Source organism: Asterias amurensis, chromosome 19 (genome assembly GCF_032118995.1).
Source record: "Asterias amurensis chromosome 19, ASM3211899v1".
NCBI lineage: Eukaryota > Metazoa > Echinodermata > Asteroidea > Forcipulatida > Asteriidae > Asterias > Asterias amurensis.
The window spans coordinates 1,153,625-1,170,963 of NC_092666.1; the positions used below are offsets into that span (position 1 = coordinate 1,153,625).

At 40.0% G+C, this 17,339-nt stretch overlaps 1 protein-coding gene across 2 annotated transcripts in view; it reads left to right on the forward strand.

Moving 5' to 3' along the window:
* Nucleotides 1-115: 115 nt before the first annotated feature.
* The window catches only part of LOC139951654 (glycogen synthase kinase-3 beta-like), a 40,286-nt gene continuing 23,062 nt past the window's right edge, over nt 116-17,339 (forward strand). Inside the window, exons 1-2 of one of the 2 annotated variants that reach the window (XM_071950630.1) lie at nt 116-542; nt 9,240-9,411. In XM_071950630.1, the coding sequence (XP_071806731.1) occupies nt 9,372-9,411 (40 nt within the window). In that variant the 5' untranslated portion in view covers nt 116-542; nt 9,240-9,371. The remainder of the gene's footprint in view (nt 543-9,239; nt 9,412-17,339) is intronic. The other variant, XM_071950629.1, reaches the window with a different exon arrangement.

The window sequence follows — 17,339 nt, forward strand, 5'->3', positions numbered from 1 at the left end:
GAAATCACACCACAATCTATCGGCCTTTCCCGTCAATTCCCGTCCTATGATCTGATTGGTCAATGGCCTTTTCGGTCTTTTCCGGAATTTGCCGATCTATCGATCACGACCGTATTGTACCCTGTCAGTATTATTGGCAACCAGAAAGGAGATTCGCAAAACAGGACTATGTGTGTCCGAAAACCATCGGAATTCCCTTCGAAACACACCAGAATCTGGCTGGAAATATTTTTAATTAAATTGAGGATTTCACCAAGATATATTTCCTCACGCAGAGAGTGAATTAGTCGTCTGAAAAGGAAATATTCTGTCTTAACTGGCCCAGTTACACTGTTTGGTTGACGGGGGCTTGCGTCCAGTTTTTACCCTGCCAAAACTGTGGTCACTGCCGACCATGTAAACGAGTGGATTTTTCGTTATTTTGATCGAAATAGACAAGTAATTTTGAAATTGAATTTGGAGTATGAGTGCAAGACCGAGGACAACGTCGTTTGCAGACGCCAAGGGTAACAATCCTGCGTTTGGGGGATTTAAAATATCACGTAAGTATGGGAGAAGGGTACGAATCTGTTCATTTGATTATTGTAAGATTATGAACTTGAGTATTGCTTACGACGACTACACGATACAGCTGGCGAGCGCCATCTTTGATAAAATGCTGGGTCGTTCTCAGTCGAGATTGTGTTTTAATAATGCTGTTTAACCTTACTAATGCTTAATAATCCCAAAATGTTTGTACATGTTAGTTGTAATTGTTAATTAAATAATGGGAAAATGATATGCAGTCTTTTTGTCATGCCAGTTCTGCAAACTTGTGCAAGCTGAGCAAGCAAGCAACTGACCCTGAATCATCATATGCTTTTCTAAAAATTGTTGTCACTTTTTGGTCATGTCGGTCTATTGTGTGGGTAAAAAATGTTGCCATAAAATTTAATTAATACAGTTTGTCTTGTACTTTATTAATTGAATGATTGACGTACACTTTTCATGTATTGTTACTTCCATCAAATGCGAGATGAACTGTTCAGTTAAAGAATTGCTTACTTCTTTTTTTGAGGAATTAGGAATTTGATTGTGAACATAATTTCTTGAAGTTTGGTCCCGATTGACTATGGAATGACCTGTTACCCTGCCCTCTAAAAAGAAAAGGTCAACAAAATGTTGGGCTTGTTTGAAATGGTCGAGTGGATTGTGAGGGAGATGCCCCTCTCCCAAACAATGGCACGACAATTAAACCGTAACATTACAGACCACGGTCGCAAGGATAAACATCACAGATTTTCCCCCAGTTTGCACTTCAGCAATGAAGATCCCATTTCTAAACATGAATAATTTTGCTGAACTGTCTGCCCTTGCTTGGACTAGGTGAATTAGAGCTCACCGCTAAAATAAAATTAAATGGTCTAGCTTCAGCATTGCATTAGGCCATCATCATCATGGCTATAGCCTCTTGCTTGCCCTGGTCTTGACAATGGTACCCCTTCAAATGTTTCCAATCGAGTTGCCCAAGTAAGGTTATGCCCAAGGTTTACACGATGAAAACGGCCCTTCCATCTCCAAGGTGAAAATCCAGGCCTGGAAACACTGCTTGTACAAATTCATCATGTTCATGTACATGGTAAAATTTGGGGGTCAAAATCTGCGTTCTGAACAAAAACAAGACATGAGAGAAGACTGATCTCATTTTGTCTTGATATGGGCATTGAGGATACTTCAATAGGCCAGATGCTTTGTTTTGAAAGGGCAAGTGCACTAAAAGGCAGAGGACACTATTGGTTATAGTCAAAGACTAGCCTTCACAGTTGGTGTATCTCAACATATGCGTAAAATAACAAACCTGTGAAAATTTGAGCTCAATTGGTCATCAAACTGGTGAGATAATAATGAAAGAAAAAACACCCTTGTCACACGAAGTTGTGTGCGTTTAGATGCTTGATTTCGAGACCTCAAATTCTAAACTTGAGGTCTCGAAATCAAATTCATGGAAAATTACTTCTTTCTCAAAAAACACATCACTTCAGAGGGATCCGTTTCACACAAACTTTTGTACTACCAACCTCTACCCATTACTCGTTACCAAGTCAGTTTTGTTGGCAATAATTATTTTGACTAATTACCAATAGTGTCCACTGCCTTTAAAGATTTCCCCATATAGCATTTTTTACAAGTTTTTACACAGTGAGGCTGGCCTTAGTTTAGGCCTGCGGTCCAGTGTAAAATTCAAGTCCTAATGTTGCATGGTGTATTTTTTCTTCAAAAGACAAAACAATGCTTTTGAAAATCCCTTTTTGAGTGTAGAGGGGAGTGTCATTGGAAACTCGCCCTCGCTTGACCGTAATGACAAAACTATGTTGAGTAAGGTGCTACCACCCATCTTGTTATCTGAGAATTAAAAAAACACTGTAATATTGAATTTGTAACAGGAAAAAGTGGGGAAACCCAGCCTTGTATTGTTCAAGTGAATGCTAGACAGTTGCCTTATTGTAGATCTTGGGCTTATTGCCGGGAAATTAACAATGGCATACATTTACACACACTGCATGGCAGTCTGTGCAAATCATCAATAATGGGTTATTTTTGTCAGCTTATAAAGCGATACGGGGAAAAAGGGCACGCTGGGTCGAGGTTTGTGTCAACGATGCTTGCTGGAGCGTGAATCCATGCCCAAATCACTCTGTAAAGTGAATAGCCAAAGGGAATATTGGTTTTAGAAATGTTAACCCTATATGGAAGTTCAATGCATAGATTGCAGCACAGGTCAATGCACTGATAGCATTGTTCTCAACTGCATGTACTAAGTAATGGGTGTACTGTACACAGATACTTTGTACATGCCATTAACTGTTAAAATTGAAATATGCAGCCATACAGATGCAGGTACACCATGTACTTGTTTGCGTCTGATACAATTTGACTTTTTCAATTAGTTGCTTTATTTTCTAGAAATCATCAAATGGTTTGGTTTTGATAATGGGAAATGACCATCTTCAAACTCCCACAATGTCTGATTTCAAGAGGGGGTGGTGAGGGGTGTGGCGGAGCGATCAAGGGCGAGAACTCAAGTTCTGTAACTTGTAGAATGTGGGTTCGAAGGCTGACCTGGTTATTCACAACACTTGTGTACTTGAGCAAGGCACTTCGTCACAGTTGCTAATCCCCCATCCACCACCATGAGTACAAATGGGAACAGGCCAAATGCCAGTTAAAACACCCCAGGACTAGTCGAAATACATACCAAGTGGTCTGGCTGGATAGTTCATACTGTCCAGTAGGATTCAAAGATTAAACAGACTTTCAGGGTTATACTCAAGCTAGGGTCGATACGCACAAATACCATCAAGAGAAAACCATACAAAATTCTCTAGATTGCAGTAGGGTGTTTAAGTACATGTATAGGATTATGCTCAAGGTGTGCGCCATTCGAATCCAACAAATGCTGTGAACACTGAGGGCATTACAATGTATCTCAATGTTAACCTCTACCTGTTACATCATGCTATAAAATTATTCTTCAAGTGCTCCATTAGTTCACGCCACTGGCGTGATTCAGCCATTCATTCAAAATAATGGAGTGACACAACACTGACATGACATCACAGTTGGAAGTTAAACCTACATGTATACACATGTAAACTCCAAGTACAATGTACATGTACGTAGAAAACATTCTGGAGACCTTGTTTCAAACTCAGTGTGCTTCGGCCTAACTTCAAAACAATTTTAGTCAAGAATGCCCACAGTTTTGAAAAAATGTAGAACCCCCGTGTGACCAGTGACAGGGGTGTAATCTTTTGACACACTGTGACAGTACATGTATTTGTACTGTAAGTGAATTGGAAATTGTGTAGTGATTGTTAACTTACTTGCCTTCTAAGATTACAAGGAGAAAATCCCTTTACCCTTTCAATTATGAAATCAATGCTTGCAGTACTGTGTGTACAGTTATCATCTCACTAATCGATGCAAAATCAACGTTTTGTGAAAGTACTGTGGATTTATTTGTTGCTGTTTTCCTATCAATCAGCTTACAAGTTAATTGATAAAAAAACAATCTTTAAAGCCCGGTTCATACTGCCTGCGAATGCGATTGCGAATAAATTTTGACTTACAGAGCCGTTTTTGCAGCTCAATTGTTTCGCAGTAGTTGAGATCATTTCAACTGATGCGAATTATTTGTTGCGTATTTGTGAGGTCAACAATCGCTTAGCGTTCGCATTCTCATGGAAGTATGAACCGGGGTTGGCCCTTTCTTTAATTTCCAAACTTCCTCTTACATTTCAGTGAATTTTCAAAAGAAATAAATTCATGTGTCAGTATACAGTGTACATGAACTACATACATGTACATTGAACTTACACAAGATTATAGTAATTACATGTCATATTAAAATGAAGGTTTGTTTATTAGCTGTGTTAAATCTTGGTGGTCAAGGAGGATCATTTTATAATTTACATTTTAAAATCTCTTGATTGACTGCTTACAACTGGCATGTTCTGTCATGACCTAGCTGTTATGAGAACTAAACTCCATCCCTGGTGTTGTAACCAGCAGAGTGTGGGTTCAAGTCCCGGTCGTGGCACTTTTGTCCTTGAGCTTGACACTCATAATTGCTGCACCTATGCATAGGTCATGAAGCCCTATTGGTTGCATGTAAAATAACCCAGAACATAATCGTGGGGAGAGAAGCCTGGGTAAACCACAGTGCACGGAGGCTAGGAAGGTGATTGCCTTCATGCCCCCTGGTCATTGCCTTGGTGCCCTTGAAATGCTCAAGTCTAAATTTACAATTTCCTCGTATTTAAGAAGAAATTGTCTTGGTGCCCTTGCCCTTTTGAAAACGAAGCATACAGGTCAGCAGTGTTTCCGGTTCTTGTATGTACATCAAGCACCCTTGTTGAAAGGTTTCCTCTGGCTTGCTAGCTACATGTATGGCCTACAGTGAATAAGTTCACTGACGTTCAATCAGGCATCCTTGCTTTCATAACCAGAAATAATAATTAATATCAGTCAAATGATCTAATGTGCAGTTTTGCTGACCTTAGAAGACTTGACGCAGAATTGCACTTAGTTTGTGACGTCACTACAATTGCCTTAAACCATGAACAGTTGCTGTAAACAGGTTGTCAGCAATCCTTGGAGGCATGTCAAAAATTGGCTTTGAGTGGCACATGTTAACTTTGTTTGCCTGGTGATGCAAGTTTTTTGTCTGTGATCAATAGTCTTACACCTTACCTCATTCACATTCAAACACTACTGTCCAACCACAAACAATAGTCTTGTTCAGGTTTTGTTCGTGTGGAAACCAATGAAGGTAAAAGCGGTGACCAGACTATTTCCATTGTCCTTTGGCTCCATTGTTGTACTGCTGAACCTTTAATGACCTTGTGGTGTTATTGTGTTTTGATGGGATGTGATGGCTTATTTGACTCTGCTAATCACATTTTGTAAAGTTTGTATCATGTTTGTACAGAGTTGTGTGTACACAGTAGGGAACAATTTTCTTCCACAATTTTACATCTATAGATATTTTGGTCCGAACCCTGATTTTGTTTTGTGCATACTGAATGCTAGTTACATTTTGCTATGCTATACCATTGAGTAATAAACTAGCTCATTGCTCCATGGCTATACAAAAGAAATTGTTCACTGGACACTCGACAAAAGCAATTGCCTTCATTGGTCTGGCAGGCCTGACACTTCACGGAGGCAACGAAGGCAATTGCCTCCATTGCCCCTTGCCATTGCCTTGGTGCCCTTGAAATGCTCCAGTAGAAATTTACAATTTCCTCATAGGGTGCCCTTTGCCAAAGAGAAAATGCCTTAGTGCCCTTGCCCTTTCAAAAACGAAGCATACGGGCCTGGTCTGGTCATAAAGGGCTCAAATCTTACGCTAGACCGCAGCCCGATCAAGAATGATTTTATTGTTTGACCAGTAAGCCCCTGACCAGACAAGTCTGGCAGGTTTAAACACATTTTAAATTGCATTTATTGCATAAAGATACCTCACTGTTCTTACTCAGTCATTTTGATTCTGGTCTTTTGAAACAATTTCTGGTCTGATAAAAGTGTTGAGCTACTTGTCCTGTGATCTTGTAGAATTGATCCCAAATTCCAGCCCTTTCATTGCCTTGGTGCTCCTTGTACATGTTGCGTTTTCAAAAGCACTGTTTACCGAGTACTTTCCCAGAGTCCTGTTAAAACTAAGAGGTCTTGGGTTCGAATCCCACCCACGTTTTTTTGTATGCTTGTGGATATTTTCTCCAGTCTTGGAGAAGTACATACATGTAGCCTTTGTGTACATTAAAGAGAGACCCAAGACAGTAAACTACATTGTAAGTGCACTTTAACACTACATGTATGGTAATGTAATGTAATGGGTAAAACACAATTCATCCCAAGTATAAAATTTGTGGATCCTACATTGATACCAATTTATAATCCAAATATGTACACACAATACATTTTATACATTTTTTAGTTTGTCAAAAATAACTTCATGTCAGGTGGAATCACCTCTCAAGTATTCTACCTTGATCTTCCATTAGGGTAGCGATTTGGAAAAGTAGAAATGCAGATTTCCTTCTGGAAGTCACATCACACATTCAAATAGATCCTTTAAAGTTCAAAAGGTCTAAAATGGTAGGAATGAACAGGGATGCTCCACATACTAAAAGTACATTCACTAAAGAGATCGGTCGATGTTTAAACAGTGTAATTAGAATGACATATTAATGAATTGAATGGTTTCTCAGTGTGTAGTATCTTTGATGATGCCAATTTTCCTAGGCTAGGTCTGATACTTCATGGAGGCAACAAAGGCAACTACCTCCATGCCACCTTGGTGCCCTTGAAAATGCTCCAGTAGAAATTAACAATTTCCTCATAGGGTGCCCTTTACCATAGAGAAAATGCATTGATGCCCTTGCCCTTTTAAAAAACGAAGAATACAGCAGACCTCCTAGCCTTCTTGAGTTTCAGTAGTGGTGTTTACTAGCCCACAGTAGTCAGTAGTTGTTTACTAGACAATGCTTGCCAGCTAGTTAAGGGCAAGCCCTGCCCTCAGGCCCAAAGATCAACACTGTTTATTCATAACCACCACTGGTTATTCTAGCAAGCAAGAACATAACTTTGTAAGCTGGGCATTGCTTTGCATTGGGTGAATGGCTAGTGCTGAAGGATTAGGAAGGGAGATCAAGTGACCTTACAATACAAATTTTGCATTGTACAATACAAGTAGGACACTGTGGGCTGGCTCATGTATGCTTCGTTCTTGAAAAAGAACAAGTGCATCAAACCATGTTCTCCTTTGTAAAGGGTACCCTCCTACATGTATGATCATGGAAATTTCTGCTATATACCAATTATCATTTCAAGAGCACTGAGGCAATGACAAGTAAGGGGGCATGGAGGCAATCACCTTAGTTGCCTTCGTTAAATATCAGGCCTGCCTACGTAACTAGGGTTTCTCTTTTCTCACAGCTTCACTTACAGTTTATATTGGCCAGGAAATTTCAAAGAGCTTGAAATTTCAAAGAGCTTGAAACATAGCGCTACATGTACATGTACATGTATACAACATTTTGCTTGCCAGATTATTAGGTGCTCGGCCAAAGTACCATGTTTCCTGCACCATTCCTGACTGGTATTTTGCTTATTGTTTGCTAGCATAAAATTTCTTAACAGAATTGTTGGCCAACAAGAAATTTGGCCCTGACCTGACACCAAACACATTGCTTTGCTATGCATCATGCTACTACAGTTACATGCTAACATTGTACATAAACCTTTTGCCAAATAAAATATTGCAGACATTAATGTACATGTAACATCAAACCATCCATGCCAAATCTTCTCCAATCATTATAATTATATTTCCGGTAATGGAACCAAAGATTCCTCTAGTGAACTTAATCACTGTAGCTCACAAGCCTGAGGAAACCTGTATTAAAACAAGACAGCTTGCTATGTGAACCAGAAACACCAGGGTTAACCTGTCCGATAAGTGTTTTGGGTTCTTTACCGCGCACTTATCCTAGTACACATGACCTATGGCTTAATGTCCAATCTGAAGGGCAAAGCAATCAGGTAAAGTACACTACAGTGTGTATCTTGTTTAAGGACACAAGTGTCGTGACCAGGACTCGAACCCACACTCTGCTTATCAGGACCAACAGAGCATTGCCAGATGTTGCTTTTATGAGAGTTTGAATTTTCTCAAAGTTATCCCTTTTAAACAGGATGACTCTGGATGATTTTGGAAAAGTCAAGAATGTTGATGATGTTAGGGGTGAAGCATAGTGAAGTTTCACGGTTCTGAAGATTTTTAATGTGAGAAGGGGAAACAAAAGTTATAGCTTGTAATTTGTTGACTGATCTTTCTCCTGTCTGTTTTTTTAAAAATAATACAGTATACAGGTTTGTTAATTTTTGTTTGTTTTATTTTATGGAATAATCTCTTTAGGTAAACATCTGGAGACAAAAATCAGACGAGTTCCGACTGTAATTAATTAATAGACCCCTCTAATTGGCCGCCATCTTGAAATGAAATGTGCATGCGTGAAAGGCAATCATTGCAGATCTTGATCTTTGGCTCTTGAAGGGCCAAAGCAATTTCCCTCTGGTAAGGGGAAATTCTATTAGGAAATTGTAGATTTGTACAGGAACCTTGCGCAAAGCACGGTAGCAAAAAGCACAGGGCACCACGGCAGTTGCTGTGGGTGCCGTGGGTATTTGAGGCTTGCATTGGCTGAGGTCATTCGCAACATGTACACGCATACACTTTTCCTTTGAAAAGATGGTGGTCAATGTGCAATCCTATTGGATTATGTTTCCAATGTAGGGTTTGCCCTTCGTAGTAGCGTAAGGGGTAGGGGTTGGAATATATACAGGGCTGTATGCTTCGTTTTTAAAAGGGCAAGGGCACCAAGGCATTTTCTTCTTGGTAAAGGGCACCCTATGATGAAATTGCAAATTTGTACTGGAGCATTTCAAGGGCACCAAGGCAATGACCAGGGGACACAGAGGCAATCGCCTTCGTTGCCTCCGTGAAGTATCAGGCCTGTATATATCTACACTCCCTCCTTGGTCACCCAAGTAGGGTGGGGAGGGGAAGGGTGGGGGGTTAGGGACACACTACCATTATTTGTACTGCTTTTTAATCTCACTTGTCACCCACCTCATTTTGCTTAATGAACAAGCTAAATAGCATCGGCACGCATTTTTCTTCCCTTCCCAAACAGCTTGACGAGCCAGTAATAACACATACCAGCCTGGAGTTGAGTTAACACTATTTTAAAGGGAAGGCCGCAAGCAGCCTTTGTCTCCCTCTCTATCTGTTCTTTCTCTCATCACGAATTAATGAGAGACACGCCATGGCATCCATGCACTTGGCTCATAACCGACGTTCCGTAGGTTCGTATTACTAAACAACCGAACAATACACGTCATGCTGTGGTTCGTTTTTTTTTCTGTTCTTCATTTGGTGCTGGTTATTTTCATTCGCTTTTTTATTTATTTTTTTGCCACTGGCTGTTGTAATATTGCATTCTATTTTTTATTTACACCCCGTAGTTTAACCGCTGTAACTTTTTAACCGAACACAGGTCATGTGGCACTGCACAGATTTATGTTGTGATCACTGCACTGTACCGTGGATAATTGTATGTGGTATACCTATAGAGCTAACAATTCTATAGAGTAGTAGTTACTAATGCTTCATCCCACGCACATCTTGCACAGGGTGTTCACAGTTTGTCCGTCTTCTGTCGTAGTGTAGTACCCAGAAGGGTGTAGTGAAGATTTCTTATCAATAGGACCTGAAGGGAGACATGCACCAGACTACATTTGGTGACCAGGGGCATTTCTCAAACCTTGGCTTGGACTTTCTCTTTGCTCGCTGAAGTCTGCGCACGCAGTTGAACCAGAGTGAGTATGGATGGGCCTTCAGGCCTGTTTTTGGAGCAGCGTGTTTTTTGCATGCGGTGGTTTGAACATAAGCAGACGGAGCTTGGAGTAGGAGCTCAAGCGGAGGTTTGAGAAAGGCCCCAGTTGACATTCTGTGGAATGGATCTACGTTCATGTAGGATGACTTTCAAAAACGACAGCTTCATCTTTGCCACAGGCTTAGGCTGTGTCTGACTTAGTGGCTACAGCTACGGCTAGCGCTACATGTACATGTAGATTTCTGTGTCATCATGTATGATTATTTATTTGTAAATTTATTACAATTTTTTTCTTGGAGGTTGCTTGGGAAGAGCAATGCAAGTGTGAAACTGTCAACCATATTTTTTCTAAAAAATATTCCCGAAAAGCATTAATTAAAAAACATTCACACTCACAGGTCAATATGACACTTGCCATACAGACAGTTTGGAACGTTTACATGTAACTGGCTTGACTCTTATTTTCATGCCATTATCAGTGCTGACTCAGGCCTGTATGCTTTGTTGTCTGAAATGGCAAGGGCACCGAGGCATTGTCTTAATGGTAATGTAAAGGGCATCCTATGAGCAAATTGTAAGTTTCTGCTGTAACGTGTCAAGGGCACCAAAGCAATGACCAGGGGCATGGGGGCAATGACCTTTGTTGCCTCTGTGAAGGTCCGGCCTGCTGACTTTTATCAGTGTAAACAAATGTCAAAATAGCACTGTATGCATGTTGCAATGAAGTAGATGAGATTGTGATCCCATAGATCTTCACTTTTGGCTGGAGAGTGGGGGGGGGGGGAGATTTTGTATCAGGTTATTGTTTTGCACTTTCCTGCACATTATTATTTGCACATCCATTGCATTATCCGTGGCTGTCTGATGGTAAGCACTGTTTACATGACTAACAATGTATCTCTCTCCAAATGCACTTTTCCTGGTTACACAGTCTTGCCCTCCTTGCAGAATGGCAACAAGATACCCCCCCCCCGGTTCATTTTATGTTCCTATCCATTTTCATTTTGCACCTGATAATGTATGATGTATGTACCCTTGCCTCCTTTCAATTGTTATGCTCTACTATGTTCTGCATGTAGCATTTGGTAACAACTTGTACATCGCCACCCTCCCCCCCTCCATAAATGGTACCTTTCCCGAACACCTAACATGGGTTTCATGGTGACAGGTTCCCTTCTTAACCTAGCATTTGATTAAAATGTCACTGGTTCCATACCTGTGTTATATGTTTACCTTTTTGTCAGGTTTTGGAGGTAGAGTATTGTAGATGCAGTAGTAATGTGATCACCATTGAGGTGCCTGCTGTTGCATAAGTTACATAGACTTGATGTGTAGCAATGTGAATGTTGGTCGTAGTGTATAGCACCTGTATAGTGTTCTTAGCGTTATGTAGATCTACATTGTCCTTATAATGTGTATTACAGTTAATGACGCTACCTGTGTTTGTGATTAGCAGGTCTCTGCTATTTTAAATATTATTATAAAAATGTGTCAATTGCTGGAGTCAAACATCAATCACCAGCAATCATTTATTTCATAATAATCTAATATTTCTTTCAGTTGATATTCGATTATTCTACTCTTGATTAAGTTGGATACACTAGGTGTGTCCTTCCCCCTTCTACCCAAAAGCACTGACCCATGTTGATACATCCCTCCAGGGTGTGTGGAATGGCCCAGCTTGGGACTTTACATGATGATGTAATATCCCAAGATGGGCCATTCCACACACCCAGAGGGGTGTTTCAACATGGGTCAGTGATTTGGGTAGAAAGGGGCAGGACAACAAATCCGCCAGCAACCTTTGTGTACAAAATCAGTAAGTTGGTTCTCAGTTGGTACAATTAGATCTTTATGCAGGCCTGATACTTTACGGAAGCAACAAAAATGTGATTGCCCCCATGCCCCTGGTCATTGCCTTGGTGCCCTTGAAATACACGACAGTAGAAATGTTCCCTTTAGATCATTACCCTTTACCAAGGCGAAAAAGACCTTGCTGCCCTTGCCCTTTCAAAAACAAAAACAAACATTTACATGCCTGTAGCTGTATGTAACAAATTATTAAATTTAATTAAGCAAACAAAAAAGCTTTTGAAACTAATCCAGGCAATACCTGCACATCTAATCAACACACTTGGACTAAAATAGTTGATAAACAAATGCAAAACAAACCCTGGTAACTAGAGATTCAATGATTTGTTATAATTTTCTGAAAGCAAGGAAAGCGAGTAACTACTCTTTTATTCCCATTCATAAATGCCCTTATGTTAACAAGCAAAATAATTTCACAAAATAAACAATGTGACACTGTTTCTTTTGCAAATTTTCAAAGTTTGCAAAGTTTAAAAAGTTTAAAAATGTTTTGTGCACGTCGGTCAGTGTGTATACGCGCGTGTACACACATATTACGCGCTGTTTCTAACAGCTATGAATTGCGTTCTGCGTAATATAAATTGGCGTACGTTAGCATGCTGCCAAACACATGAAGCCAGCCGGTCTTAAACAGCTTCAGCTGTGTCTTTATCAACCGTTTAAACTCTCCCAATTAACGTGCTCTCCACCAGTTAGTAGGAATAGCGAAACTGTCTGGGGTATTTATGACTGGTTATTATTATCAAGGGGGCATCCAGCGGTGACCAGGGGGGCAAGAAGGCAACTGCCTCCATACATGTAGATGGATTGCACATGTTGTGCTGACAACCATCTTTGATGAAATGTGCGGAGCACGTACACACGTGCACTATGCTCTTGTATGTCATCAAATATGGCGGTCGATGACGCTTTAAGTACCGTCATTAGCAGAGTATTTTTCTATGCGCCAGGAGTGTCTTTCTGACAGATATGGCGCACTACAAATGTGCATTATTATTACGACGACCCTAGCAAAGCCCAACCGAGTCAACAAGTATGTTACTGGTTGGTCTGAACCGCATCGTCACTGCGCTCAACCGAACACACGAAAACGCGCAACCGATGACCAATGTTTCTGGTTGGGGTCGCCAAAACGACTTCCAGTATTTACAATCCATTTGTTACCTCCAAGAACTTGATAATCAAGCCAGGCGTACACTGTACGCTGAACAAATTAATGTGTGTACGTGTGACAGGTTCAGATGTAGCTTGCCCACCCATTGACTTATATTTTAAAGGCTAACTACCCTTACATTGACATACCATGCATTCCGTGCCAACCATGCTATTTCATCACAGTGGGTCCAGTGTCATTGTTTTGATTACGGACAATATAGAACATAAGAATGCACTGACACAACTGTTGACAAGTGACGTCACAGCGTTGGTGAGGTGACAGCTGGTCACGATGAAAAAGTCACAGTTTTTTTTCTTCTCATGTCATGTAAAAGTAAAGGTGTCCTTCCAATCAACTATTCATCCACTGGTAAAATCAACCATCAAGATTTATTAGAAAATGTTTGTTACAATTACAAGCTGGTATATTGCAAGTTTTATTAGCAACTGCCTGGCTGTCCATGTTATGGTGAAATTTTGGAAGTCTCCCTGATAATGGAAACCCTAAAATTCAAACCAAAATTACGTTGTAAGGTTAAAACCAAAATTTATATTCTTTATCCCTGATGCAAATTTAACACCCCCTATTAAATCATTGAGGTTGCCGCTGCTAAAACCGTCGAGCTGCCTCTAGCTACCGGGCAATCTCGGTGGTCAAGTTGGTATAATATAACTGCTCTAGAATTGCAAAGGTGGGTTCGGATCCCACCTGAGTTTATGCCTGTGATTTTGTTCACAGAACTCGGGAAAGTATTGAGTATACAGTGCTAACACATCTTGTTTGGTCATGGTTGAGTTTACTGCAATTTTCCTCTGGTAAGAGTCTATGAGAACAATTTAAATTGGTACAAGAACCTACCACAGCAAAGGCAGTTGATGTGGATTAATTAAGGCATGGATACACACAAATTAAAAAGGAAAGAGAACCACACATTAGAAGAAAAAAAACCCTGACAAATAAAGGAATTTTTGATTTGGCGATCTGTATTCTCTGTCTGCCTCACTTGTCATGCCTGTTAATCCCAAGTCAATCCTAGAGATGCCGCGGCGATGTTTCCACTACCCGTGGGTTTAGTAGAAACGGAATTATCTGATGCCCATAGGATGGATTACGAGTCTGATAGCCTAAGGTGATATCGCTGACTAGGGGTCGAGAGCGGTGTCTTCCTCCACTTTGTGCCTCTTAAAGGTACTGGGCACGTTTTGTTGATATTATTATTCCAGTATTCTCATGTGGTGTATCCCAATGCATAAAATAACAAATCTGTGAAAATGTTTGCTAAAATTGGTCATCGCCGTTGCAAGAGAATAATGAAAGAAAGAAATACACCCTTGCATTACTTTGTGTGCTTTCAGATGCATAATAAAAAAAAAAGGCTTATTTGAATGAGAAATTACCTCTTTTTCAAAAACTATGTTACTTCAGAGGGAGCCGTTTCTTACAATGTTATATACTATCAACAGCTCTCCATTGCTCATTACCAAGTCTGTTTTTATGCTAACAAATATTTTGAGTAATTGCCAATAGTGTCCAGTGCCTTTAAAGACTCACAGAAGCAGATGATTTATAATGGAAAACACTGTGAATATCAGAGACGCTGTGGTTGTTATTGCCGGCAAGATACGATGCTCGGCTGTAGTAATAGTAGCTTTAGACGGTAGAACATCTGCCCGTTAGCGTCTCCCAAAACCTCTACCCTAATTCCCTGATTAGTTAAAGGAACACGTTGCCTTGGATCGGACGAGTTGGTCTATAAAAAGCGTTTGTAACCGTTTGTTACAAAATGCATATGGATAGAAAGATCTTTTAAAAGTAGAATACAATGATCCACACAAACTTGCCTCCAAATTGCGTGGTTTTTCTTTGCGAACTAACACGGTCGGCCATTTATGGGAGTCAAAAATTTGACTCCCATAAATGGCCGACCGTGTTGGTCGACGAGGTAAAAGGAAAACCGTGCAATTTCGAGGCATGTTTGTGTGGATCATTGTATTCTACTTTTACAACATCTTTCTAATCATATGCATTTTATACCAAGCGGTTACAAACGCTTTTCAAAGACCAACTCGACCGATCCAAGGCAACGTGTTCCTTTAAAGTCACTTTACATTGTACATTGTCATCAATTTATTGTTGAAGTACATGTACGTATGTAGGTAAGTTAAAGGCACTGGACATTATTTGTAATTAAATCAAAATAATGTTAAGCACTAAAACCTACATGTACTTGGTAACGAGCAATGGCTCTATTGCTCGTTGCCAAGTAGGTTTAATGGCAAGCAATATTGTTAGAAATAGCTCCCTCTGAAGTAATGGTAGTTTTGAGACAAAGATAATTTCTCACTCAAACAATTAAAGACTTCAGCCGTCGATTTCACCAAACTATTCCTAACTTCAGATTAATCTGAGGACTTAGGACGGGTTCAGTTTCGTATCCAAATACGTAGGACGCATTGAACCCATCCTTGTCTTAACTCGAGTTAGGATTAATCCTAGAGTTTTGTGAAATCGCCTGAAGGCTTTTATTCGGCATCTGAAAGCTGACAAATTTGTGCAACAAGGGTGTTTTTTCTTTCATTACTCTCTTGCAACTTTGATGATCACTTGAGTCAAAATTTTCACAGATTTGTTATTTTACCCATATGTTTGACAATTACCAAACGTGTCCACTAGCCGATTCAATGAAGTGATGGTATTGGGTTCAATGGGTCCTAACATTTATGGATACGGAACTTATCTCGTCCCAAGTCCTAAGATTAATCCTAATTTAGGAAGAGGTGAAATCAACAGCAATTCCTGTAAAGTTACGATACCTATTACCATTGGCATCAATTTACCAGGGAAATGTCAGAGGGTGTATTGTGTGTTTAGTTACACCCAAACTTATGAATGAGTTCTAGTGAATGGATGGTGGATGGCTCGGTTGCGTCGGCATGTTTAACCGTTTGGGGCAAAATGCGTAGGAATACCCCATAATCTCCTGGAGTGTTTGTGACACTTCATTGTTGAATCTCCCTTGTGCATAAATGAATTGTAAAGGTCATAGAGAGCTGCGTATTATCAACACATGTTCGCAGTGTAAGGGTTTTTTTTTCTCTGATTTTTTTCTTCTTCTGCTTGATTTTTGAATGATTGTAGCTTTAATTAGCTGCGTGAAGCAGCTGTTGTGAGTGTTGAATGCACAGGGAGGTAAATGAAGATTGGCATCACGAAATTCCATCGTTGGGCATTAGTATTATTTTGACTTTAAGAAGAAATATCGGAAGCCATGCGGAATATGTGGCAGTTATTGTGTTCAATATTCTGGGAGTACACTGAGAGGGTAAATTACATGGAGCTTTAAAATGGTGAAAAGCAAAACACCTGTGGTTTGTGTAAACTATACATGTAGAAAGGCATTGAAACAATTTTTCAGCTTTTCAATTTCTGTATCAAGATTTATTTTATTTTTGGAGGGGGGGGGGGGTGGTCAGGGCGCATTTCACTTAATATCACACATCCATTGTCAACTTGTTTTTCTTCACAAAGATATTAGGGGCTATTCACGTTTATCAACATTTTTACAAACTGAACAATTTTTCAATACCCCCACCTAAAATTGTGCAAAGGAAATTTAAGTATTTTTTTAATACACACTTTTTCACATATGCCTAACTACAAAGGCCTAAGTAGGATTTGAAACTTTGCATGGTGGAAATACGATATAGAAAGGTTTGCGGTAACACCATGTAATGACTATCTCTAATGAGTTGGGGGGTGGTTCTGAAAAGAACCGTTGGTTTCAACTCGACGTTTCAATCAGTACGCTCTGATCGTTATCTGGAGGAGAAGAGTCCAGCTTTCTCCAGAAGATGATCAGAGCATACTGATCGAAACGTCGAATTGAAACCAACGGTTCTTTTCAGAACCACCCCAACTCATTGGAGATAGTCATTACATGGTGTTACCGCAAACCATATACATATATACACAGTACATACAAAGGTCTACTTGATACTTGAATGTAAATTTCATGCAAGCCCTGTTTATTTCAAGCACATAGGTGTATTATCATAAAAGAATTGTGGCTAATGCCCCACCCAATTATTGCTTAGCAGATACATTTTTGAGAACCATTTCTGAATGAAACTTTGTCCTGGTGTTGTTATGGTTCACACTTGACTACACATGCATTGCCCATCTGATCATGTGCTACCCACATGCACTGACATGTGACTTGCCACTGTATTGTATGGTATTAATGCACATGTGCAATACATTCACTGTGTAATACAATGTGTGTAGATTGCACATGTATAGTGTGTGCACTTTCCTCATTGTGAACATGGATACTCACCATGCTCACTCACATGAATGTGGTTGGTTGGGTT